The sequence below is a fragment of the Copadichromis virginalis genome, linkage group LG9 (assembly GCF_057382275.1).
Source record: "Copadichromis virginalis isolate Kocher_CV1m ecotype Utaka linkage group LG9, C_Virginalis_male_GT1.1, whole genome shotgun sequence".
Classification (NCBI taxonomy): domain Eukaryota; kingdom Metazoa; phylum Chordata; class Actinopteri; order Cichliformes; family Cichlidae; genus Copadichromis; species Copadichromis virginalis.
The window spans coordinates 29,644,830-29,671,815 of NC_140626.1; the positions used below are offsets into that span (position 1 = coordinate 29,644,830).

Below are 26,986 nucleotides of genomic sequence, written 5' to 3' on the forward strand. Positions count from 1 at the left end.
AGCCAGAGTTTCGGGTGAGTTCATTGTGAAACCTGGCCCCACCTTATCATGCGAATTCCTGAGGTCAGATGGCCCAGGATGTGAGTGGGCATTAAGGCGTCTGGGGAGGGAACTCAAAACTGGATTATAGATGGCAGACAGTTGGTGTCGTAAGCATGCTGTACAGTGCAGGGAGGAATGCCCAGACCTCTACATCGGAGAGACCAAACAGCCACTTCACAAGCGCATGGCACAACATAGAAGAGCCACCTCTACAGGACAAGACTCAGCAGTTCATCTGCATCTTAAGGATAAAGGACACTCTTTCGAGGATGCCAATGTTCACATTTTGGACAGAGAGGACAGATGGTTTGAAAGAGGAGTGAAAGAAGCCATCTATGACCACTGTGTGATCTTTGAACAGAGGCGGTGGTTTACAACACCAACTGTCTGCCATCTATAATCCAGTTTTGAGATCCCTCCCCAGACGCCTTAACGCCCACTCACATCCTGGGCCATCTGACCTCAGGAATTTGCATGATAAGGTGGGGCCAGGTTTCACAATGAGCTCACCCGAAACTCTGGCTGATTGGGACCCACACCCAGTTTCACAGGTGAAACCTCTCAGGTGATTAGAGGATCATCAGGGGGTCCTTTTGTCCCTCTGTGGGGGGAAACTCCCACTAGGTTTAAATCTGGGACTCCCCACCATTTGACCTTAGAACTGAAGAAGCTTCTCGGATGAGAGGTGAAACGTCTTCAAGTAACTTAAAGAAGTCCAGACGCTTTTCTTTGCAAGCTCCTTTGACAACCTATTATCCTATTTCTTTACTATTATGGCAGATGATAAACCGCTGTTGCACCTCAACTCTGTCCTTCTTTCAGCTGTGTGGTTATCTGACTGGCCTGTTAACCTCCCAAGCCTATGAAAGGTTGGCTGCATCCCTTCATACTCTACTGGCCAGCTGTAGCCAGATGGTGAACTCAAACAGCAAGAGGACAAGGGTGTCAGCATAAGGGAAGAAAAAAGAATAATAGATACTGGAAGAACAGACATTAGAACTGCCGTGGACCCCAGGTGAAAATACAGTGAATTTTACAGGACTGAAAGACAATATGAGAATATGCATAAAAGAATACTAATTAGAGTCGTGGACACACCCATTAACAGCATGACTCATCTGAGCTCTTTCACTTCCTCTAGTGCCTTTCATCTTTGAAGTCTTGGTGAGTTGGTTTTATTTCATTATACATTTACTCTTTGGCTCACGGGGGCCCACTCATGGAAGTACTGACCTCTTTCTTTAAAGAGGAAGTGGAACTTTAAGACAAAAATGACAGGCTGATGTAAAGAGTGAGAGAGATCCACTCATATGATGTTTTATTCAGTAAAATATTTAAAATGAATAACAACATGCCAAACCCAACTCTGGCTCCTTGGTGAATTACAGTCCTGCCTGTTTAGTAAAAAATAGAGCAAACTACATTTTTACCTACAAAAATATAGCAAGGAGCTGCTCATTCACCTGTATATTGTAATTCCACCAAGAATGGTAGTATAGGTCTCAACGGCAGATTTAATATTAAAGATGACTGTTACAACATTTTTTCTGAGAAGCATAAATTAAAAAAACAGAACAAAACTATATATTGAATTTCCACAGCTTTGAGTTTCCAATGTTAACCAGCAACTATTTTCAGTGCCAATAAAGCTCCGCATCAAACCACACATTATATATTGTATGCTGCATATATTATCCTGCATTGCTACCATGGCAATATTTAGACCCAGTGAACTATATCACACCAGCCCTTCATACAAAAAGCACAGACAGTAAACGTCTTTTTTAGGCAATTTCTGTTGTACGCAGCTTAACTCTGGCATAGAGTAGGAGCTGTGAAGCTGCTAAGTACTTCTCCAAACATGCTACTCAGATGAACTCTACTGTGCTTTTCCTAGGAGCACATCATCCACTCCGATAAGCCATTTTCTGAGTAACACTATCTACACACAATTCATGCTTGGTAGGATTTTGAAAATGTGGTAACTATCAGACCTTACAGGTGAAATAAAACATAGTGCATTGCCAGCATGAATTGCCATTAAATTGCCCTCATGCAATCAACGACAATCTGGTAGTCTATGCACATGATAGCAAACTGCGTTAATTTTATTTCCCCAGTCCACTCCTGCTCACGTCTTTCTTTTCTACTCCATTTAAAGCCTTCAGGAGACATGGAACCTGAGGCAATGCGTCAAGATCACAGTTGCACCCTCAGGGTAAACCATGAAGGTCATGTTCCTATCACCGTAGCTCTAAGTTTAAAGAACTAATCAAATAAACTTACTCCGTGTAGCATGGTTCAATCAATATTCATCTATTTTATTTTTTGTTTCATTTTTTTGATGAAAAAAATCAAAATACACACAGGAAAAAATGTCCATGGCAAAGGATGCTCTAGCAGAGTCACCAAGAACAACCTTTTCCTTACTTCACTCACAGTTGCAATTAAACTACAAAATGTCCTTTCTGAAGTCAGTAAGAAGAAAAAAACACAGCAGATCAAGAAGAAGATAAATCATTTCCTAGTGTATTGAAAGCAATGTCAATATTTATAGACCTACAGTTGGGTCTATAGATATTTTGACACCGGTTTTAGTACATGTAACCCTGGGAAACGCCAAACAGATTGTATCTTAATCTAAATCCATTTGGTACTTTTAAGAACTGGCTGCACTAAGATCAGTGTCCTTCCCTACACCCAGCTATTGGACATGCGTATTGGAAGACATAATTAGGAATTTTAATAATTTTAAGTCATTCTTAAAGCAGGTACACAGCTGTGAGTGAAATAGCTCATAATTCTCAAATATAACTGCTGATAGCTTAGTATATTAATTCTAAAGTTTAAACTTTCTAACGGGCAGCCTCAGAGACACCGATGCCTCCTTTGAAGTATAGCCTGAGATATCAACCACAGCACAGCGATGTGCTTTTTCATAGACCGGCTAATTCAACAGATTTAAACATAGCAATTGACATTTCTAAGAACAGCAGTGTGATGCAATGAAATGTAACAATTAGACTACAAATGCTTCACTGATACGAGATACTACATCTGCAGCACAAACAGACAATCGAAGATACACTGTGAGCGATTTACTTACATCCCCTTAGTATTCATAGTATACTTAGTTTAATACGGATTACATATTTTGGAGGGTTTATGTTTTGTGCAAGCACATGAAACTCTACACGACAGTGCATGAATGTGTCAACCCCCACCTGCCAGACTTCCAGGTCTCTGCAGTGTAGCAGTAGCGTAGAGTTCGTGGGAGATCTTGTACTGGTCAGAAGCGTGATGAGCTGCCAGTCGTTTGGGAGACAGAGTTGCATAGCTCCCTATGCCTGAACTCATCTGCAGAGACGAGAGTTGCTGGATTGAATAGTTAAGAATACTGAGTGTGGCAGCCAAATATGTAACAGCGGGCATGGCTCGTGTTTCAGTTTGATTGGTGTGGATAAAAAGTTTTTGTACTGACATGTTTTTAAGTTTACATTGCCAAATTGGCTTTGTTCAAATGCAAAACATTTGGAAAAGGGTGTATAAATGCAAATGTCCAATCATTTTAGAGTCAAGGATGTAATTTACACAACAATCTAAATATATAACTAAAAATAATTGCCCTGCAGCTGCCCTGTGTTATTATTTGTGTGACCAAACATCTGGTAGAATGTAAATAATATAATAGTAACACCAGCCATATGGTTTTAATGCACTGTATAACTACACAGTGTCATAAAATTACACTTACAACAAATAACACAACTAACAATTACACATCTGTTCAATCGTTTAGAAAAACATAATCACTACTGTAGAATCAGTTAAACTGTAATGTAAATGTATAACAATAATATAATATGTACAAAATGGATACAATAACTAAATTCCTCCAAGCAATCTGTGATTACAGCCACTGTGAAAGAGGTGAGGAGAAAGCTAACACAGCTTTAACCTTATGTACATACAAACTGGATATGACACATTCCCACAATCAAAATAATAAGTATTTCTATGCTTTAGTGTGAGACACCATTCAGTTATATAGCACTTGTCTAAAGTCCTTTCACTTTGCAGAAGTGAATTTATATTCCACTAAGTGCAGTTGCATTTGCATTCATTATAATATTGTATAACCCGTGGTAATTTTAATGGACTTTAAATGTATGCTTCACATAAAAATCTTCTCATTTTATAGTCTATTATCACAAAATACATTTCCTTTCTGTGTGTGTCCACATTGTATAACTGTTGAACGATCTACCTGGTGAAGAGGGGAAGATGTGGAGCTGGCCCCTCCCCCTCCTGCTGTGGAATTAGGTGGAGATGCCACCCTCAGGGGGGAACCGCCCCCTCCTGCTGTTGTCACAGCAACTGTGGTGCTGAAAGACAAATGAACAAAGTAGCATGATTTGTTTGCGCGCATATATATATATATATATATATATATATATATATTCAAATATTCAAACAACTGATTGCTCTTCATGTTTAAGAACAATCATTTGTCATGTGTCATGTACAGGATATGTTTTTATATGCTGGCATAAAGAAGCTGACAATCAACTTGCAAGACTTAAGTTTAACTTTTATATTCTTTTCTGTTTTTTTATTCTATTGCAAACCATCATCATGTGTTTAGCTTATTCTCAAGCTATTTTTCAAGCCTTTTCATTATTCTAATATGGACTGTATGTCAGTATTAGCAGCAGTATATGCTCTCTACCTGTATGATTTGGCCAATCGATTAGCAGGAGACTGTTTGGGAGAGGAGGAAGAAGAGGAAGGCAGCCGCTGAGTGGTAGCGTATCCTTGTGCATCAGAGGCTGATCCCAGACGTTGAAGTTTACTGGGGGAACCGGACCCTGAGCCTCCCCCTCCTGACAGAGGGGAACCCTGGGCAGGTAAGGTGGCACTGGAGTAGTAGATACCTTGGAAAAAAGTGGAGGGAAAACACCTTAATGAACATGTAAATGTTACAGAATGACAGAGAAATGTGATCAGCCTGATAATAATGATGTGAAATAGATTTAAAGTGGGTTTTAAAAAGCTGGAGATTTTCTGTGGCTGATAACTTGGTAATATGCCAAAAAAAAGATTTATAATAGCAAAACACTGGCACAAAGGTCAAAATTTAGATTTTATTTTAAGTGCATCAGTGACACTTTACTTAAAAAAGCTGTTTGCATATATACTGTATAATGCTTAGAATTTTAGATTGGACACATTCACAGACATTTGCCTGGATATGAGCACACTGGGTATCATTATCAGTGAGTGATCAATTTTAACAATTAAAAAAAAAGACTAAGTGAGGATTTCATATAAATAACCCATAACTCTGACCCCAGATCAAGGATGCACTAATAATATAATAAAGCTATTCATACTGCACATTCTAAAAATATTCTCTTAGTATCATATTTTTGGTTTCTTGGTTCTTGGTCAATGTCTCCATATGTCATTTGACATATCAACTGTATGTCAGGCCTTGTCATATTATTACATGCAAAGAAATTGGAGATGTGATCAGGCTTACCTGACCCCGGCCCAGTTTGTGATTGTTGCTGCTGGGCTGCACGGCTTGATGTCACCTGAGGGGTTGTGAGGGGAGACAGAGCAACTGAAGATTAGCATGACAGGGAGGTGATTAGTTTGTGAGGGTAAACTTGAGAAGAGTTGAAGGGAGAGACGGAGTTAAGAAAATAAATGGGATGAAACGGAATAAAGAGTAGTGTTCATGAAAAAAAAACTTTTATGCACAATGAGATCAGTCGAGACTTTGAGGGTTTTTGAATGAACTTAGGGAGCGCTAGTAATGAAATCCCCACAGAACACAGAGGGATGACAAAAAAGACGCACAGAAGCCGACAACGAAGTCCTCTGAGCTCAGCTGACTGAAATCATTTCTTGTAAAGCCTTGTCGCACCATCTATTAAAGGTAGAAAAAGTTATGTAGTCAACTGTATAGTCATATTTTATTATCTACAATCCGTTATATTAAAATCCCGATGTTCACAAACAATTAACACAACTAAATCTATTATTATAAACTAGTTAATGTTTAACATCTATTTACAAGGCAATTTTTTAATGAGAACAGTGGACCTACAGCTTGGATGGCATTATGCAGTGAATTCCCAACAGATAAAGAAGGTATGTGAGTCAAAGACAGAATATGAAAAGCCTTTTTACTCCACAAAACAGGCTGGTATATCCATATATATTCCCCTTATTCTCCCGAGACTGTAAAGGGAGCATATGTCAGACCTTGCTGAGCCTTATATAGCCTTGTGTGTAAGTTTGAGCTGTAAAGGTGATTCAGATCCATTATTACTAGACTGACACGGCTTCAGATGTAGAAAGCCATATTATGCAATCATGCAGTTACTGAGTCACTTCGGAGGATTCTCAGTACTGTCTATACAGTAGTTTGGCTCAAACAATCTTAGTAACTGAGTAATATATAGATGCATATCTGAAAAGAGAGATACAAAATGTATATAAATATATATTTACATTTAAATGAAAATGCATTACTTGACATTAATGTATTCTGCTAGTCCTTAGAATATTTACTTTGTCTGTTATATTTTACTGAACAGCAAAAATAGACTAAAATGCATGCAGTTAACACATGTTACACATTATGAAGCGCCTTGAGGCGACTTATGTTGTGATTTGGCGCTATATAAATAAAATTGAATTGAATTGAATTGAATGTTCTGATCATTTGATAACCAGTAGCTCACAATAGCTGAACACACTCTGGAGCTGTGTTTGTATTGAGTTGTGCTGTTTGTATTTGCAGCTGCAAAATTGTGCAGAGAAACAAAACAAAACAAACAAAAAAAGCCCACTTGCTTTCTCAGCATATCTACCACAAATAAATGTAGCAGCATGCACCTGCATGCAATCTCCCTTTTGTTTCCAGTGGCTGTCTGGGTCTCTGGTTATTTTCCTGCTTTGTGATAAGGGCGTGTATCTATTGAGGACAATGCAAGGTTTGAAAAGGGGTTGTGAAATTTACAGTATAATTTGCTGGGGGGGATCTTAGAAAAAAAATACCTGATGCACAGTTTATGGAAGAAAACAGGCAGGAAAGCAAGCAGGTGACACACAAAGAGTGAAAGAACGTATAATTGGTAAAATGAGGATTGCACTCTGCAGTAGTTTGTATCAACATGTGTCTTTCTACATATTACTGGATAAATATGGAATGCCATGGGGCTGGCAGGATGGAGCAGTTGTTCCTGCAGCTCCATCCTCTTCCTAAAAATAACATTTTTAGGAGTTGCAGATTTGCTATTTAAACTTAGTAGAAGAGTTGTGCACAGTTGTGCAAGTGGTCAAAATGGGTCTTCCAGTGATTCAAATGTAGAGTGCTGGAGCACTGGAACTCCGACAAGCTCACAGGACTTCACAGGGAGTCAACCTACAGCACCCAAATCCAAATCTGATATGAATTCTAATAGATGGGGCTGAAAAATTTCCCCCCATCTAATATATATTAACTCCTTTTAAAACACAGAATATTTGTTCTTCATCATGGAAATAATGTTTTTTTCTAAAGAAAACTTGATATTGTGGCAGGCAGGAAAGTAAGCAGGTGACACACAGAGTGAAAGAACATATAATTAACATTTGTAAATAACTTAACAAATGTCTCTAAAATTGAAGATTTCATGGTTTAAATAAATATATGAATCAAATGTTGTGTTTATTTGTAAATATTAAAGAATATTGAATTCTAACACTGTAGTTGATGTATGTGATCTAAATATTTTGTACCTCTAAAGCTTTCCAAGGATGAATTACTAAAAGTACTGTAGAGGTCCTTTGTGTTAGTTTAGCAGATTATGAAATCTTGAATGACTTAAAGCTTATGAGACGAAGGGAAGAGCTTCTGTTAATGGTGGCTAATAGACTGTGTTCAACACTACAGATGTGCTACAATGATCAAGACACAAAGTGAGGCCTGAAAAGTGTAGGAATGAGTAAATAAATCAATGGGTGAATAAATAATGAGTAAAAGATGAATTGTTGGCTGAGGTAACAAACAGATAGAAAGCCTGACACACACTGCGAGGGAGAGCACTTTCTCGATCTCACTCCGTGTCATCTTGCAGTGCTGCTCTTTCTCTCCTCCAGTAAAACATTGGGATGTTTGAGGTGCCATGTATCCATGAATTATTAAAATCTGGCCTCTCAGGGTTATAAATATCCTACAAAAAGAGCAGCAACATGCTAGACCTTTTACTTTCTCTCCCTCCTTCAGATAGTCACCATGCATCCACGTAAAGGAATGCAGCCCCCGCGTGCACACATACATACCCAAGCGCACACGAATGGAAGAAGATCAACAAAAACATACATGTACTACCCATGCATGCAAGCTGCACCTGCCTATCTAGCAGCACTGGCATGCATAAAGCTATTCATGAGCAGCAAGCTCTGTTGACAGCACTAGCCCCATTACACTGACAAGCCAAAAACATCAGAGGGGAGGATACACACACAGAGAGATACACACTCGCTCACATGGACAGAGATGGTGAGCAGAGAGGACAGGGAAGGAAGATGAGAGGAGGGGAAAGGAGGACAAGGAACACTGTAGAAAGAGTAAACATTCCTTTTTCCTAATCTGTCCATCCATCTATATCCCAGCCTATCAGTGTTTCTCTCTGTCTTTTCCTCCTGTTTCTTATTTATTAAGGCAAGGCATCTAAGCTTTATCTGAAACTAGCTTTGGTGTGACTGCAGGGGATGTGAATAAATATATTTACAAAAAACACTTCCTACATCATTTTCTTTCAAAAGACACATGAACATAAAATAACAAACCACAGAAATGCACGTGCAAACTGACAGAGGAGAAAGCAGATACCAATTTACCTTTAGTACAAAATTCTGCCCAAAGACTCAGAAACATACCAAAAGCCATTCACGACAAAGTACGACTATTGTCAAATAATTATCTAGTTTAAAACGATTCATTTAAACTATTTGATCTCATTTTGTATTCATAATTATCTGTCATAAATGGAAGATTTATACCAGACGCTGGCTGCTTCACTGATTAAGCAGATCAGTGGGTTTCTGTTTCATACAACATGTGTGTGTGTGTGTGTGTGTGTGTGTGTGTGTGTGTGTGTGTGTGTGTGTTTTCAGTAATACTTAATACTGATATGTTAAGAATATGGAAATTCAAAATAATTGGCAGCTGCAGGCTAGAAAGTAATTTGATAGATTTTCTCTCTATCAGCACACTGCTGTGGTTAATGTCTTTGTATCCATGTAGCTTTATTTTAAGTCTTTATAAACAAGACACTTGCAGAGATTTCTCTGTGTGTATTTAATTGTACCCCAATTTGGGTCTGTGAGCATCTCATAACCTGTTTTCTTCTAAACAACTTGCCTATGTCTATCATCACCTTCACACTAGAGACAAAATGCAATGGGCAGCTTGAAAAGGCAGAACTGGACTAAAGCACTTCAGCGGGGCTAAGGAAATAGGATTCTGTACAAATATGCACTTCTACCCTGATCAAATAGACTCAGTTATGGTGTCAAACAAATTCACATTTGCTAAGAGCACTGAGAGCCAGAGTTACATGTAGCTGGATAAGCGCTATGCAACACAGTGCCTAAAAAAAGCCAGTAGAGGAAAATGAAGGGCAATGTTCGCAGAGTCTCTGAAAGAAAAAATCAGAGCGACAAGAAATCCGAAGACCAGCATCTCTCAACACTATAAGTACTTACAAGTTTGCATAAGCAAATGGTTTTAATGCAGCTTTACTAATAAACTGAGGAAAACGCACTTCAAATTAGTCACCGTCCGAGCCAAAATCCATACTAAAATGTTGTGACCACCAGCCTCCTAGACAAATGGAAAGTTTCTCACAACACACATTGTGGTTTGCACAGATAGCCAGTGACAGAATTGCTCTCGGTTTTGTTCTCATGAACACTTATACGCTCAATATTCTCTTTGTTCGGAAGTATTTCCCACCTGGTTGTAGCTGTGCACAGCTCCTCCAACTTGCCCGCTGCGCTGAGGAGTTGCTGCAGAGATGCTGTCGCTTAGGGCGAGGGTCTGGTTGCTATGGTAGCTGGCAGAGTACTGGAGCGAAGCCTCCGGGGTGGAGTTGAGCTGCAAGGAACTCTGGGAAAGAAGAGCCGGTCCTACCAATTGAGAGAGAGGTGGCGTATGGTTGTATAGAAAGGGGGTTGAGTTGAGTTTGTGACAGAGCAAGTGAGAGCGTGAGAGAGACAGATTAAGAGTGAGTAAGAGAGGGGGTGTGAAATAGGGAAAAGAGAGAGAGAGAGAGCAAGCAGCAATTTAGAGCAGATAGTGCAGCAGTGCAGCACTCCGTGAGTTGGAGATAGCATACATAATTTATTAGCAGAGGAAGACCGAAACAGAGGAACAGAAAGAACTGGAGGAGAAGGAGGAGGAGCAGGGAGATAGAGAGGATGAGAAGAGGAGGAGGAGGGCTGAAAAGAAAAAAGGTGTAATAGACGGAACACCTTGTTGGCTTAAAAAAAACTTTACTCAAGGCGGACCATGATGGTCTGGTCTGGAATTAATTAGAAACATTATTTTATTTTTCCAGTAGTTAGCTGAGCTTTGAAAAACAATGAAATTTGGCTTCAAACACCTAAAATGCCAAACCATCTTCCAAAGGGTTAGAACAAAAGACTATGTCGACCACAATGACTTTTGTTACACGCACACAAATTCACCGTCTGCTTCAGAGCATCACTACTTCAACCACCTGATGAAGTCGCTGCTGTGTCATCAGATAATAATCCCTTCTCTTTGATTCCGATGCTGTGCACATAAAGCTGATATTGATCCAAGCTAAGAACATCATAAGACAGTTTTTTAGATGGACTATCTTCTTAAATGTCTATGAAATGATGTGGTGAACCAAAAGCAGTGGTTACAAGCCACAAGCCAGTCGGCGGTGAGTGCGTAGTAATGTAGGTTTTCCATATATGTGTTTACGTGTGCTCTATTAAGAAGTAATTAGTTTCCTCACATTTTCATGATATGGCAAATAAATAATTCATAACATGTATGTTGCCACTGTAGGTTAGAGATGCCAGACATTGCTTAGTTGCTGCTTAGTTGATCTGCATCTGTGCCCGAGCTGGTAGAGGTAATATTTAACAAATTTTTTAATGCAAATAAATATCCAGTATGCACACTAATACTGTATCTTAGTGTATATAAACATATCCAATCTTTTTTAAAAAAAAAAAAAAAAAAACAGCCCCATTGAACCAGCATATACATATTATCAAATCATCCCATCAAAATATAGAAGTAAGTAAAGATTCTGATGAACAGGGTTAAAGAATGTGGGGATTTCTTTCTGTTTCTCTCTCCCAATTTCAAAAGTTGAACCATCATGGATATGTCCTAATAAAGCCTACAATAAGTGTTTTCCCCTGAGCTTACTGACTCGTTAGTTTCTTTTCTCACTTTAAAGAACAATGGCCCGTTATTATTCTTCTCCTATATCTATTTGCTTGCTCACTCCATCTCTCTTGCTCGCTCTCTTCTCCCTGAATCCTTCCCTCCCTGTGAGCCTCTGTGCTGTGAACCAAGATCAACTCCTCTGCTTCTCGCCTTCACAAAAGACTTGCCTTTTCTCATCTTGATTCATCCCTCGCTTTTTATGAATTATTAAACAGCACTTTGTGTTACGCAGTTTGAGTGGGAGCTCCCAAACTCATCATCCCTCAGCCTTGGTGTTTGTTACATCTTGTGTGTTACGTGACAAAAAAATGCATATGGTTGTTTCTATGTTCAAACATGTGTTGCGAAATTTGTTTTTGCTGGATGGTCAGAAAATAGCAAAGTTGACTGATTATGAAGTAGCTAATAAGGGTTTATTAAGGGCGTGGTATGCTTGCACACATGTGACATTAAATGTGCAAATGCCTAATACGAGTGAGTGTATAGTAGCACATGCATGTGTGAGTAACAGTGGGTAAAATGAAAAACACTGGTTGTAGGGTTCTAAATTCTTTTGTGTCAGTATTGACTCTCGTCTCTGTTTTGATATGGAAATGTAAGTTCGACTCTTCTGATATAAATATTTCAAATGCTCAGTCAAATTATGAGCATCGTATTCTTACTGCAGTCTATGAAATACTCACTCATGCACACCTGACATACACACAAAAGGGTCATTAAAGATTTTAGGAATGCTGGATTTAAAATCGCAATAAAAACCTGAACATTACTTTTTTTTAAAAAAAAGAATTAGTGCGTCTGTGTACAGTTACTTATGAGTTGTGTTGCTCTGTGCTGACACTTATGTTCACCGACAAAAAGCCTGTTTAGTAGAACCTTCTGGTGAAGACAGCGATATTTCACTACAGTATGTATTTACTGCTTAGCTATTTGCAGCACTCTTTTTTGGGAAAGAATCACACACACCTATTGAAAGATATCCACAGCCACGTTGTTAAGCTTGTGGTAGAAGCCCATTTGCAAAATGGGAAAAACAGCTGGGTGTGGGACACCCATAACAAGAGTGCTCACAATGAGAGAGCCATCTATTTGGACAGGGACTTGGGCGGTACAAAAACAGTAAGGATCTAATGATCTGGCACGTCTTGTAGCTGTTCGGCATATGCTTAAACAGATAATCCATATCATATTAAAGCAAACCAGCAATTATAGTAAATATACCAAAAATAGCTTATCATGTCCAACTTTTGGTCAGACATGCCTCTTTGTGTGGATGCGTGTGTGTGTGCAAAACATTACATCGTTGTTCCACACTACCTAGCCCACATCTATCAGTTCCAGAAACCACATGCACTGCAAGATGTAACATGTAAGCTGACACACAGAAATTCACTGTGTATCACCCCTCACAGTGTGAGTTCTAAAATGCCATCCATTACTACAATATCAACTATCAAAAAGGTCAGCAGGCAATAAGTGAAATGGGAATGCAGTGTTCCAAAACCAATGACCTGCAAAGAAAATGCCAAGCACATTTAGCATGACCTTATACACGGGCTGCCTCTCAATCATTGTTGGAATTTCTTTATCAGAATCCAAGGTCCAAGGTCCACAGAGCAATATGCTGCGTGTGTTCCTTAAATTCACTTAAAACGATTTGCTTTAGAGCAAATAATCAATGAGGATCTCAAAAATCTGGAATAAAGCTCAAGCTGTTTGCTGTGAGCAGAGGTCAGAGCTGTAATCATAGCAAAAATTAAATCTTAACAATAGGATTTGTGGCAATTATTCCACTTATCCAATGGGTGAGGGATAATTTTCCTCCTTTAATAAACAACAGTTAACAAGCATTGGCTACCATTATGCTCACATATTTAAACTAACTACTGCTGCACTCTGTGAAGACTATCGCCACTTTTTAAGCACTGACTGTACAAACCAACTAAATGTGTTGTTTGGAAACAGTAACATGAATTTTGGTTTTGTGGCTTGAAGTGCCTGTTCAAATTTTTAAAAATAAATATGTGTGTAATATGTGGGTAATATGAAAAATTGAACCTGAAATGATATTTTTTATGCATTTTTATACTCTTAGACTGAAATATTTTGTTTGAGTGGCATTTCTGCTAGAGTTGACTCTTGACTATAGCATAAAATAGACTAAAATAAGTATAATTTAAACAGACACCAAATATTTGAAACTATTTCCCCCTCACACACATGCACACATACACACACGATAATAGTGGCAAGTATACTTACGTTCTCCACTGTCTAGTATTCCTGATTCCTGAAGGGAGCGAATGCAGGAATCCACCAACTCCAGACCTGTTGTCAACTCATCCTCAATATCTTTCTGTCCATCAGCTGTGGGAGAGAAAAATGATGAGGGGCACATACAGGCGCAAAGACTGTGAGAAAGAGAGAGGTACGGGAAAGAGAGTATGAGGCAGAGAGATGAGATCTTTCTGGGCAGTAACCCCAATCCTTTCCTCTCACAGTGTGTAAAGCCTTACGCATTGTGACTTGGTTATGAGCCGTGGGACATTTTGATTATATGCTGGTAAAGGGCCCTGATAAGTCTGCCCTGGGAGCTGCCTAGCTGGAAATGAAGTTGCTGTTATAAAAGTGAATTTGATGCACTGGTAAGTATGTGTAAGTGCATTTGGGAATATGTATGTTGTGTGTAGTGAAAATGTTTGATTTTATTTATTTATGTTTTTTAAACATATGGGGTAACACTGTTCTCCCGGGCTAGCTGTGGATTAAAAAGGTGATACATGTTTGCAGGTGTGACTTCACAGATCGTCGGGATCCTGCAATAATCTATTTAGCTATCACAACTACCAAATCTCAATGATTTTGACTATGGCATACATGATTCCTCTAAAAACTAACACACAGCAAGTTTCATGCATGTCTGAGACGTTAAAGTCAAAATCACATTTAATTATATAGCACATTTAAAACAACAACTGCTGACCAAAGTGCTGTACATTTAAAATAATCAAAAGAGATTAAAACAGTAAATGAGGGTGACATAATTTAAGAAAAGAAGCATAAAATGGGAAGAAATAAGGAAAAAATAACGTAATAATGAATTACCTTGAGAGTTCCAGCGAAATTGCTCATCTGAAGAACTGCAAGAGAAAGGATGTGGTTACCACGACGAATAAAAAGTAAAGTTTTAGTTAAGAGTAGATTCTTAAATGGCTTTTTCAATAAATCCTCCATATCACTGTGATGAGTGATGACAAGAAAAAAAAACATGAGATGAGAAGCGCCACAAGTCACTTTAGCTCAACCTTAGACTCACCGTTCATTTGCACTGAACAGAGAATCTCTTTATTAAAGATGTGTCCCATTGTCCTACCCTCTTAGTGTATTTAGTCTGCGTTCCTATGTTTTACCTCTCTTAAGCCAAAATGATACCAGTGTCAGTTCTGTTTCTGTTCCTTTTGAGAAGAAGCTCACATTTTACCAACTTTTAAAAATGCAACACATAGAGGGAGGAAATTAGAACAGAAAGAGTTTTGGTGGACAAAGTTTATGGGCTGAGAAGTGAATCATCAGCTTTTTCTCTTTTTTTTGGTAAATTTTAGTAGGAGAACAAAAACCAACTCTAGACAGCTTGTGTGTTGATGTCAAATTGTCTTTGTTTCTTCTTTTATTTTTCATCATAGCCTTGTTTGTCTGGAACCTAGCGTTTGCTATTTCTTGTTGGATTTATTTGTGTGTTATGGTTTGATCTCATGTGTACTGAAGCTTTTACTGAAATAATCTACTTTTTAAAACTTATCCTTAAGTCACACTTTGAGTTCTGCATTGATTGGTTCACTCTTTATTTCCAGATGGTGTTTTAGGTAGACATACAATGAAATAATAATTATTGCTATATTTAATTTCAGTTTTTGTGTTTGCTTGTGAAGGCAGAGGGCCACTTCCCCCTGCCTCTACTCACTGTTATTGCTTGCTCAAAGGAAATTGTTGGATTTATATTGGAAGGTATTGCGATGTGAAGTGCTGTGAGATGACAGTTGTTGTGAATTGATTGATAAAAACCTAAAATAAAGTTCATGAACACACAAACACACCCACACACAAACATTTGCACATGTACAAACTACAGGCAAGACTTTTTTTCTATACTCCTGATGAATGTCAATGGATGGCTGATTAATGGGAGGCTGAACAGAGGTAAAAACAGAACAGAAGAGCAAAAAAGAAACTTAGAGACGAGTATTGAGCCACCTTCTTTGTGATCAATACAGAATCAGACAGACTAGCTGATAGCTATAGACGCTTCCATCTAACTTCATCTACACGATTAGGCTGGTTTTCGGGGCTTGCTGTCTTCTATTTATACTATTTCATATTCCACGGTGATGAGTTTGTATGCACAAAAGAACAAGAATGGATAAGTGGCAGATTTTAATGGTTATCCACAAACTGGTATTGTCCTAAATAGCAAAGACTCATTGTAATGCTGTAGTTAAAGCAATTTGAAGCACAGCAGCCTATATCCCTGTACTCTAATACATACAATGTGAAAATATAATGGAGCAATACTGGAACACTTCAGAGAATTTGGAGGGGCCTGGGATTCAACAGCCAACCAGAAACTCCATCTTTAATACAAACATACAGGTAGGCATCTTAAATAAAGGTTCGTGAAGAAGAGAAATGTAAACATGTGCTACTTTGTTACTTTTTGAAACCAGCTGGACTTTTAAATACAATCTGGCCAGCTGCTACCCCAGCAGCACCTCAGGAAGGGATGCTGGCAAGACAGCTGGTTCTCAAGCGTGGCGACCATTCAAAAGGTCAGTTTTGGCTTAGACTCAACGGCTGGATGCTTCAGTAGACATTATGACCTACTGTCCTCTCAATTCTGGTGTAAATCTTTGAGTTAGACTCTAAAAAGTTTACTTTTATTTCAGTAATATTTGGAAACAAAATGCTGCAATCAAAGCAACATGCTTTGCAGAAGTAGGTCATAGAAGGGCGTGCACACTGAAAGGTCAGTGGCCATACTGACATTTATGTTCCCCTTGTGATAATAAAAAAATGTGTGATGAAATTCAGAAGTTCACTTAACTTACTGCTCAATAATTCTCCAGCTAACATTTACTTTGAGTTATTTAAGTAAGGTGAAAAAAAGACTTCAGGTCATAGGATTAAATACCTGAGTCAGAAGCAGAGATCATAAAAGTCAAATTATACACGAACGACCGTGCATTTAAAGATATATTAAGAATGATTGCATTTTAAAATAAAATGTAAATCTTATTAATACATTCTATTGAGTTCTATTGTGCTTAGAGCGCTGTGCTTTCATGTGCATCAGTAACATATAACAGAGTAACCACAGCAACACTCAGTTCTCCAGTGGAGTCGGTTGCAGAGAAAGAAAGCAATAGAAAAAGAAAACTAGGCATACGACAGTCAGAGAGACCAGTGAGAGAGATGTATTAAGCATAGCATTATTCCACAACATTGCACCCCCTTGCTTGACATGCCACAACACAACGCCCAGCGATTCACTACGCCACTCTCAGCAGCCACACAGCTTAAATCAACACACAGCATCCTCTGCCCTTCCCAGTGAACTCCAAAGCATGCATGCATGTCACAAGTGCGGTAGCTGAAAAGTGCCGTTTTCACCTAGTGTCAAGATATATGCATCTATGCACCCTACACTATTGTGTGAAATTGAAATATTGAAACTCAAACAACATCTCTGTTGGCAAATCAAAGTTCAAAATCTGAGTATAATCTACTTAATATTGTTCTTTCAAGTGTCCTTTGGAAAGACTGAGGACGATTTGTAAAAAGTGAGATACAAATCTACACTAACAAAAACACGCTATGCATGTTGTAAATGTGTTATGGGACAGGAATCCCACAAACACAATCCCTGATGATGTCTCTAGTCCACGGCTTACATTACTGAACAGCAGCATTACTCTGAAAGAGTTACACTGCCACACAACGTTCTTCACAAATCTTCCAGCTGCCTCCCTTCACAGATAGTAGCACTTAAGAACACTTGTCCATCGTGATAAGGCTGTCAGTGATGATGTATGTATGCATCCTCAGCAAACGCGTTTCTGCATTCACATATTTAACCCCCTAACGCCAAGTTTGTCATATTTGATACATACAGTTTTTGTGTGTTTTTGAGAATTACATGATCAGTGTGATTTTTTTCCACCTGAAAAACCTAAATGAATTGCGCAATATATTATTAAGCAATCAAAAAACCCACATGTAGCAATGATCTACAGCTAAAGCATGCCCCTGTTTAAAATTTTAACACATACACAGTTATTTACATGCATAAACACCAACACACTGATAAAAACAACACCTATACATACACAAGGTGTCAAACTCATACCATCTAGCTTTAGTTGGTATTTAGCTAGAAATGGTGAATGCTGCTAATAATTACTTTCATGTAAAAATTGTGGTCTTTTTAGTACAAAGTGGTACTTGGCCTACAACAGCATGCACAGTTGCCCGAAAAATAATTTTACTTTTAAAACTTTATCATAAATAATAAAATTTAAAAAGCTGATTCAGTTTGAGAGTTTTCCCTGTGATCGTCTAATATTATCACAAGAACATCCTATGCCTTAACGTTGGACAGACTGTCAAGGACTGAGAATAATTAAGAAGTCAGAGAAGAACGGACTGATGAATAACAATGAGTCTTTATGACCTGACCTCCATGAAGATATGCAATGAGGTCAGGAGTCAAGGTCAGCTATAGCATGGCTGGAAACTCTGAGGGAATCATCATGCACAAAGTTAGTTGAGGAAGAATAGTGCATAAATTTATTTATTTATTTTTTTTAATCACTTTGTTTTTGAATATTTTTTAAATGTTTCTCACTGAGTGGTGTTTATCAGAGCTGAAATAAATCTGAATGCAGACTCATTCAAGCAAAACAAGGGAGACGATGGTCAATGGAAAACAGCCAAGTCTCGTTAATTTCCTTTTTCTCCCATTATGCTCAAATTCTGATAACAAGCTTGAAATGAGGTTCAGTTATTGGATTTTCCCATAAAACATGTACAGTATATAAGCAGTTATGTATATGAACAAAAACAAAAACTGACATGAGCTAAGCTTGAACGTCTATCTGCCTTTATTTCGAGATTTCGAGATGGATGCTGATTACTGGGTAACAATGTTTTGTTTTACAGGACAAAATTATTAATGCAGTTTACTGGTATCTTGCACATATATATGTATGTGTTAAAGGCTCTCTAAATTCCACATGCTCAATCAATGAGAGCAAAATTTTTATTTTGAGAGACAGCTCAAGGACATTCTAATCGTTTGGATGCGGGGCTATTTGGGAACTGCATGTCATTTAAATAATTTGTCAACTTTCAGCATTTTTATTTTCGGAGATTTTTGTTGAAAATCAGTGATTGCTACATCAAGCCTGAAAGAAATGTAACACTAATGCTTATAAACAATCACTGCACACTGCACTTCTCATTAACCACACATTCAAACTAGAAATATAGTGGTTAATGGGTTTTTCTGTTTGCAGTTTACTGTGGGCAGTGCAAGAGACTAGGGCTGGGCCATATCATACCGTTTACGGTAATACCGGTGTAATTTTGGGCAACGATAGGAAAATGAAACATCGAGATAGAATATGGGTAAAACGCGCATGCGCAGTGCCTAAGTTTACATACGCACATGGCTGCAACGCAGAATGAGAAGAGCGAAAGTGGATTGTTAAATTAAGCGGATGAACCAGAATGGGTTTGTAAAAATTCTGCAATGTCAGTGGTGTGGAACTGGTTTATCTTTCGTCCGTCAGATACACAACAAAGCACTATTTTTGGTAGCGCATGCTAGCGGGCCATCGGTATTACCGTGTGGTTTGGAAAATACGGCACACTTTCTGAAAATCGACAGTGCCCCTTATAATCCCGTGTGCCTTATGTATGAATTCTGGTTGTGTTTACTGACCTCGAAACGATTTTATGTCGTACACGGCACTGGAAAATCTGTCAAATGTTTTAGTACGACTTTGCTAAGCTACGAAGCCGCACCGCTTGATGGATTGTCGGAGCATTACGGCTATCATAGCCTCGCAGAGTGATACGTACTGTGCTTCAACATAATATTACCGTATTGTGTGTGTATAACCTCTTTTTAAGTTTTGTGGATATTATACATGGCTATGCTGAGGATATGTCGGCCACCAGAAATGCCTTTTGGTTAAACTGTTAGCAAGGAATTTGCACTGTTACATTTTTTTTATAACTTTAATGCACATAAAAAACAGCTGCTTGTTTAAGTGAAAATACATTGATGGGTTTTTTTGCACTAATAAAGTTGAGGAGTTGTAAAGTATTTTGTCTAGTGTCAATTATATCGTCAGTTATATCGTTATCGCAAATTTTCAAATGTATATCGTGATAAATATTTTTGGTCATATCGCCCTGCCCTATATATATATATATCTACTGTACTATAGCACTAAGTATTCAGAATCAATGGCTACTAAAGGAAGGAGGTGGGAAGAAACAAAATAGAAATATTTTTCACCGTACTACTTGAGTATTTATTATTTTGATGTTTTACTTTTACTCCCTACATTTTAACCCAAATGTCTTCACTTTGTGCTGTTGACACTTTCAAAACAGGCCCATTACTTAAGGATTAACACATTTGAGGGACGTTTTTATTTTCCAGCACTAAACGCCTTCAAACATCAAACCAATCTGAGCCTAAATGGAGGGAACAATAGCACATAACACACTTCTAAACAGATACGGCAATCCTATTGGTCTATCCATCACCTGGGTTTATCACATACAAAGTGATGATAGCGGGAAATATATATAATTTATGCACCAGTTATACACTATATTCAGGAGATAAAGTGGGCCGGAACGATCTGAAACTGCATTTTTGTTGCAGATGTCCGTAAGTCATGGTTTCAGTACTTCAGCTTCTTGTTAAGAGAAGCAAGCATGAAAGGAAAAATGTTTTTTTAGTGGTAGGTAATTTCAAATGCAACATTTCTAACAGTTCAACATATATTGTGAAACACGCAGTTTGTCAGTGTGTCTGCTAGCTGAAGGTACTGCCTTATTTCCCAGGGAAAGAAAATTGGAGGTGAAGGGGAGAAAGGCGAGAAAGACGCAACGTTATATTTAAAGGTAAAGACAGTTTAGTGACATTTCATAAACTGGAAATTTTAAGTTATTTTTAAATGAGACACCAGCTCCGCATATAATGCAAAGTTATGTTTTTTCATAGTCTGATTTGTCATGCAAAACAAACTGAGGTATAGTAAAATCAAAGGTTGAATGAAAATATTGAATGACATGAATGTTGAATGATAAAGTGGTGAGCTGGCCATACTTGGACTGTTGCACGGAGGCTGGGATGTTTATGGTCAGAGGTAGGTTACATTGGGTATAGCAGAGATTAATTTAAATTTAAGCTGATGATGCTCAGATTCATTCACTGAATTCCACCTTTATACCAGCTTTATACAGTCTAGTATAAAAACACCTTACTGTCAGTGTAGGGGATGGAAATCAGCCAAAACAGTTCATGAAACATCTGCTTACGATTTGTTGAATTCAGTTGTGTAAATCCACAGAGAAATAATAAACCTGAGAGCAGCAGCCTGTACACAATGAAAATCTACTGGAGCCCACAATAGAAGTTATTGTGAGACTCTTTTCCACATGCTGAGTGACAACAACAGATCTAACAGTTTAGGTATGGAAGCAAAGAAAAAAAGTTTGGATTTCAATGTTTTAACGTTGAAAATAACATTAGTATCACTGTTATGATACTAATTGTGGCGGGGCGTGGCCTGCGGTGCCGTGCAGAGGAGGCGGACGCACCTGCACGGCATCCGCAATCACGCCCCGCCGAATTAAATATTGTACTGGGTCCTGTGGTTGGGTTGTTGGTGTTATGTTGAGCTGGAAGCGGGAGAGCTGCAGCTCTGAGTGCGAATGTACAGCAACCGTGTAGGGATTAATAAAAGCATCAAAATGCCACTGGGTCTGCCGTGGTCGTTTACACTAATGTAGGATCAAGTTCTTCCTACTCTTTTTTTTTTTTTTTTTTTTTGCATTTGAGTAGTTATATACAGACTATTAAAATGTGGGCTAATGTCAACTTTTACTCTTTTTAATAATAATGTATATACATCCTTTCAATTTATTCATGTACATGAAACTGAAAGAGTTCAGAGGCACCTTTTGAAATCAGCTTCTCATCTAATTTGCACTTGCTTAGCAGAATCCTTATTTGTGAAATATTTCCCGTAGGTTTCAGCCAACTGTTCACAAGCAACCAACAAAAAACTGTGTCAAACAGTCACACCTCAGGGCAGTTCGATTACATGTAGGCAATGCATAGGCTTCCACCCACAGACCACACTGCTTACAGTTTGAACAACTTCAAATCTAGACTTAAATCTCAAGATTAATCCCTGACTTACTGGCTAGTGCAAAACCAGAACCTTACATATGGTGTGATAGTTTCACAGGATCGCTGATTCTGCTCACTTTAAATGTGGAACTTGCTTGGAAACCATTTTATTGTGTCTCTAGATCTATTTCTTACATAGATATCATTGCTATCCAGAGGTGGTTGTCATAACAACATTGTTGTACATCATCATCAGCATGACTATGTGACACCATAAGTGTAATCTGTCAGTCAAGGCAGACGAGTGGGCTTTCATGCTCAGCACTGGATGTGGGGATGAGGAGTCTGTTTGGAGAGATTGTGTGTGTGTGTGTGTGTGTGTGTGTGTGTGTGTGTGTGTGTGTGTGTGTGTGTGTGTGTGTGTCAGAAAGGTGAACATATTTTAAAAAGCCTTTGTGCTGGAGTGGGTGAAATAACATTGTGCAGCAAATAAAATCAACAAAAACCTGCACCATATGCAAAACTCTTATACAAAAACATGTCAAAACACTCAAGCTGAAAAGCAGAATAGGTTTTTGTTTATATGGATGCATATATGGCTTGTCTATTTTCACTATATGCAGGTATCTATACTGTATGTGTGTTTCTGTGCGCACATGAAAGTACACGTGAAAGTTCTCTGATACTCTATTCAGAAAGCAGTCTATTGTGCTCACAACAAAGCTGAAGACAAACTTTTGTGGCTATGACAGCTGAATGACAGTTCAACAGAGGGGCTGGAAGAGAATTGTCTAGTCAAAGTGTTCTGAAATAACTTTTAATGCCTGACTACTGACAGCTGCAACAAAACCCCTATTCCTACCAAAAAACAAAGAAAACAATGCACGATGGAATTGACAACTCCAATAAAGGTTTTTCAACTCTCTGCAGCTTTCTCCTCTCCCACTAGGGTTGCCAACCGTCCCTTAAAAAACGGAATCGTCCCGTATTTCGAAACAAAAGTACACGTCCCGTATTGAGCTAATAAGGGACGCACTTTGTCCCGTAATACAGTGAGAATCAAAAGTAGTCTATAAATGTTAATGGAATTAACGCTTTGTTTGAAAACATAATTCCCAGCCCCTCTCCTGCTTTGTGACCAATGAGCTGACAGCACACTTATGACAATTCGAGTATGACAATTCAGATTATCTCATTGGTCGAGGAAAGGTCGCTTGCGGAGAAAATACCGGAAGACAACAGATGACCACAACAACAAGCAACAGGGAAACAAACGCCGACACTGCGGTGCACGTCTCGGATGACAGTACACCTAAAGCTGGGCAGACACTGCGATTTTTTTCAGTCACGTTATTCAGCTCTTGCTCAAACTGCACGATTGACTCGCAGGGATTAGAAGTTTGCAGGTCACGATGCAGGGTCTCACACTATACCGCCCGATGCTCTGATGCGACCTGAGTGCTCACACTGTGCCAACATAACATGAAGGTTATAACAGAAAATCTGTCGCTCGCTCTCTCTGTCTTTCACTCACACAGACACACCACCATCAACTTTGCTAAATTGCTAATGAAAAACATGATCAGGCAGCTGTGATTGAGCAGCAGTGTAAATCCAACTATTTTCACGGTTGTTGTGGTCGTGATAATTTTGTGATGCCACATCGTAAAGGCTCGGATGAGCTTTCCAAAGTTCTACAAGTGCCTCCATCACTTGTGTCCAGATCACACGCTGCACAGCCGTGCTGCGCCGTCTTTTTCACCGATGTTTACGTGTTTGCGCATGAGCAGTGTGAGCGGCTGTGGTGACACCCTCACGAGCGATTGATGATCGGGAGCTGGTCGTGAGGTGTTAATCGCTTCTCGTTACCCTACGTATACTACACGATGCACGATGAAGGCCAAAATCGGGCCGATCACCAAATCGGTCGCACGACTCAAAAATCGGCTCAAAATGGGCCAAAAATCGCACAGTGTAAGCCCAGCGTTAGAGCAGCAATGTTTGTTCCCCTCAGAGAAAGAAAAGAAAAAAGGCTGCAAAAGTACAGGGAGGACTGGGAAAAGGAAAACACCTGGCTGGGAAAGTGCACGATAACACCTATAACGATAACACCACTAGAAGCATAGGCATGCTTCTAGTGGTGGGCACAAGAAGAACATGAGGGGCGTGAAAGCTCGGGGAACCCTTAACCAATTTCTTGTCCACCAGGCCACGGCAGAAGCAGATATGGTATGTAAACACTGGTTTGTTGTTTAAACCCTCTGGTTAAGGTTAATATGGGCATGTGCGGTGAATATCAGCGCTATGTGGCCAGAAGTGTAATAATATAACTTATTTTGTGTAATAAACAACTGCAAGGATAGATGATTACAACAAATAGATGAATAATACATAAAAGTAATACATAGATGAATAATGATGATGAGTTAAGGTGCGTAATCATGGGAACAAGTGGGTTTACAAACAGGAGCAGCTGATTAGCATTAGAAAAGCTGAAATAATACCTCAACTGAAGCCAATTGTACTAAATGCACTATATGTGCACTGTTACAAGAATATTTTTCGTTCTATTGCTTTCTATTAATTTATATAATTTTAAGTTAAGCAGGACAGAGTTCTTTTAAAGAAAGATTTACTTATATTCTCAAAAGTTAAGCATGACAGGCTTCTGTTTAAGAAAGAGACCTGTTTTACTGTGTTAATGTTGTCATTTTGAGCTAAAAATAAATGGCTAAATGATCATTTGTTTCCCATATGGTCATATCACAAAGAATATGCATCTGCTTAAATCAAATTCAAGTCAAATGGTTAAAAAATAATTTCACACACACAAAAAAAGAGCTACCACACTGGGAAGGGTGAAGACAACTGGGTTGCCCGGCCCTGGCCACGAGGTGTCCCTTATTTATTTTTCAGGGAGTTGGCAACCCTATCTCCCACTCACCCACTTTCCAGTCCTACACATTCACATGCGGATATCTAGCCTACAAGCATGCAAGTCTATGTATCTCAGTGTACTGCATCAGTATTTCACGCTTATGTGTTGTCGAGGTTCAGTGGTTGTGTTTAAAAAAAGCTAATTCCTCCACATTGTGCAATCATAATTCATAACACCCACCTCAAATATATGTGTCTCACATGTGTATTTGAGCATCTGTATGCATGTATAGCCACATTTGTGTGCATAAGCATCTGAACATAGACAAAATGTGACTTTCCACTATGAGCAACACCTGCTGGTTATACTATTTCAATTCAGGAACATCTGCTGTGTGAGTCTAAATCACCAAGCTATTATAGTTATTATGATAGGTGGACTATCACCATTTTGCACCGGTACAGATAATGACAGAATACCTCTATGCATAATTCACCGGGGATGGGTGGCCTGACATTGGGTGTGCCCTGTATTATTGCGCTCCACACAGACAGGAGCTGTCTAATATTTATATTCATCTAACAAGGCTCACTGCAGCAAGACTGTTATGACTTGTTATTGAAGAAGAGGTTAAGAGCTCAACTTCAGACAATATGGAGCAAATTTTGGTTGGCAGTAAATTTAAAAAGAAAGAAAGTTGTGGTATTAATGCATGTCATGTTATCACAGTCAAAAAAATTTAGATCTAATGCATGGGTTTTTTTTTAAAGAACACTTACTTTAAAATTTCAGTATAAGAAAATACCTTATCTCAGAGTAGGTTTGTGGTATTTGCACAAACTACTTTTTATGCCGTGTTTGCAGTCTACTCTGTAGACCATATGGAGCCCCAAGAGACATATGAGAGAAAACTATACATATGCATGCGTACAGCAGACAGTTAAAAGTTAAGTATAAAACATAAACTGCACAAAGTACAGCACCAGTTTATGAGCTGGAGAAACATCGACCATATCTGAGATAAACTAGTGATTTTCTGAATGCACTAACCAGTCGAAACATGTGGGGGGAAAATCAGTTAACCCAGAGATATTTAAAAGAGAGACATAACACTAGTTGAGAAACCTCAAGAGAACATGACAGCAAAAATGAAATGCTTGTGTCATCAATCAGTAGTCAACCCAGGAAGGATGCAAGCCAATAATGTTGTTGCACCTATGCATGTGCATAGCTAAGCAGCTGGTAGTCATAGTTACATGTTATTTTAGTACAGATGTACTATCTTTTTCAAATGGTAAATGACCTGTATTTGTATAGCGCTTTACTTAGTCCCTATGGACCCTAAAGCACTTTACACTACATTCAGTCACACACACATTCACACACTGGTGATAGCCACAGCTGCCCTGGGCGCACTGACAGAGGCGGGGCTGCCGGACACTGGCACCAGCGGGCCCTCTGACCACCACCAGTAGCCAACAGGTGAAGTGTCTTGCCCAAGAACACAACGACCGAGATTGTCGGAGCCGGGGCTCGAACCGGCAACCTTCCGATTACAAGACCAACTGCCAACTCTTGAGCCACGATCGCCCTTTCAGCTTAATAATACCATAATTTTCAATGATATTTTTTCTGTATATGCAATTCTTAGTGGCAACTATAATTAAAGTAGATGTGTTACAAAAATATCTATAAGCGGTGAGATTTCTAAACAGACTTTGGTTATCCCCAACACTGCTTAGTACAGCCCCAAAATATAATGAGTATGAGGGATATCATTCTACAATCGTTCCACAATTTGTAAATACATTTTTTTTGCAAACTGGTGAACTTGTAGTCTGAGAAACTCTGCCTCTCTCTTTTTATACCGTCATATTACTGACCTGTTGCCAAATAACCTAATGAGTAGCAACCACTTACTTTTCCCAACTTTTTGTGTCTCCATCCCAACTTTCTTGAGACATGCTGCTGCCATCAAATTCAAAATGAACTAATATTTTCATGAAACAGTAAAATATCTGAGTTTAAACCAACAGTATGTTTTCTGTGTTATGTTGTGAATATACTGAAGTTGTATTTTTTTGCACTGTCTGAAGGTTTACTCTGAAAAAAGGAGTCACTCTTATCACAAATAGCATCACCCTTA

At 38.7% G+C, this 26,986-nt stretch overlaps 1 protein-coding gene across 1 annotated transcript in view; it reads right to left on the bottom strand.

Annotated features, from left to right (window-relative positions):
• The window catches only part of ctnnd2a (catenin (cadherin-associated protein), delta 2a), a 272,153-nt gene that overhangs the window by 131,260 nt on the left and 113,907 nt on the right, over positions 1-26,986 (bottom strand). Inside the window, exons 4-10 of the mRNA XM_085468656.1 lie at positions 14,639-14,673; positions 13,796-13,900; positions 10,058-10,230; positions 5,585-5,639; positions 4,772-4,976; positions 4,310-4,427; positions 3,267-3,399 (exon numbers count right to left, since the gene is read on the bottom strand). Coding sequence (XP_085324782.1) covers positions 3,267-3,399; positions 4,310-4,427; positions 4,772-4,976; positions 5,585-5,639; positions 10,058-10,230; positions 13,796-13,900; positions 14,639-14,673 — 824 coding nt within the window. The remainder of the gene's footprint in view (positions 1-3,266; positions 3,400-4,309; positions 4,428-4,771; positions 4,977-5,584; positions 5,640-10,057; positions 10,231-13,795; positions 13,901-14,638; positions 14,674-26,986) is intronic.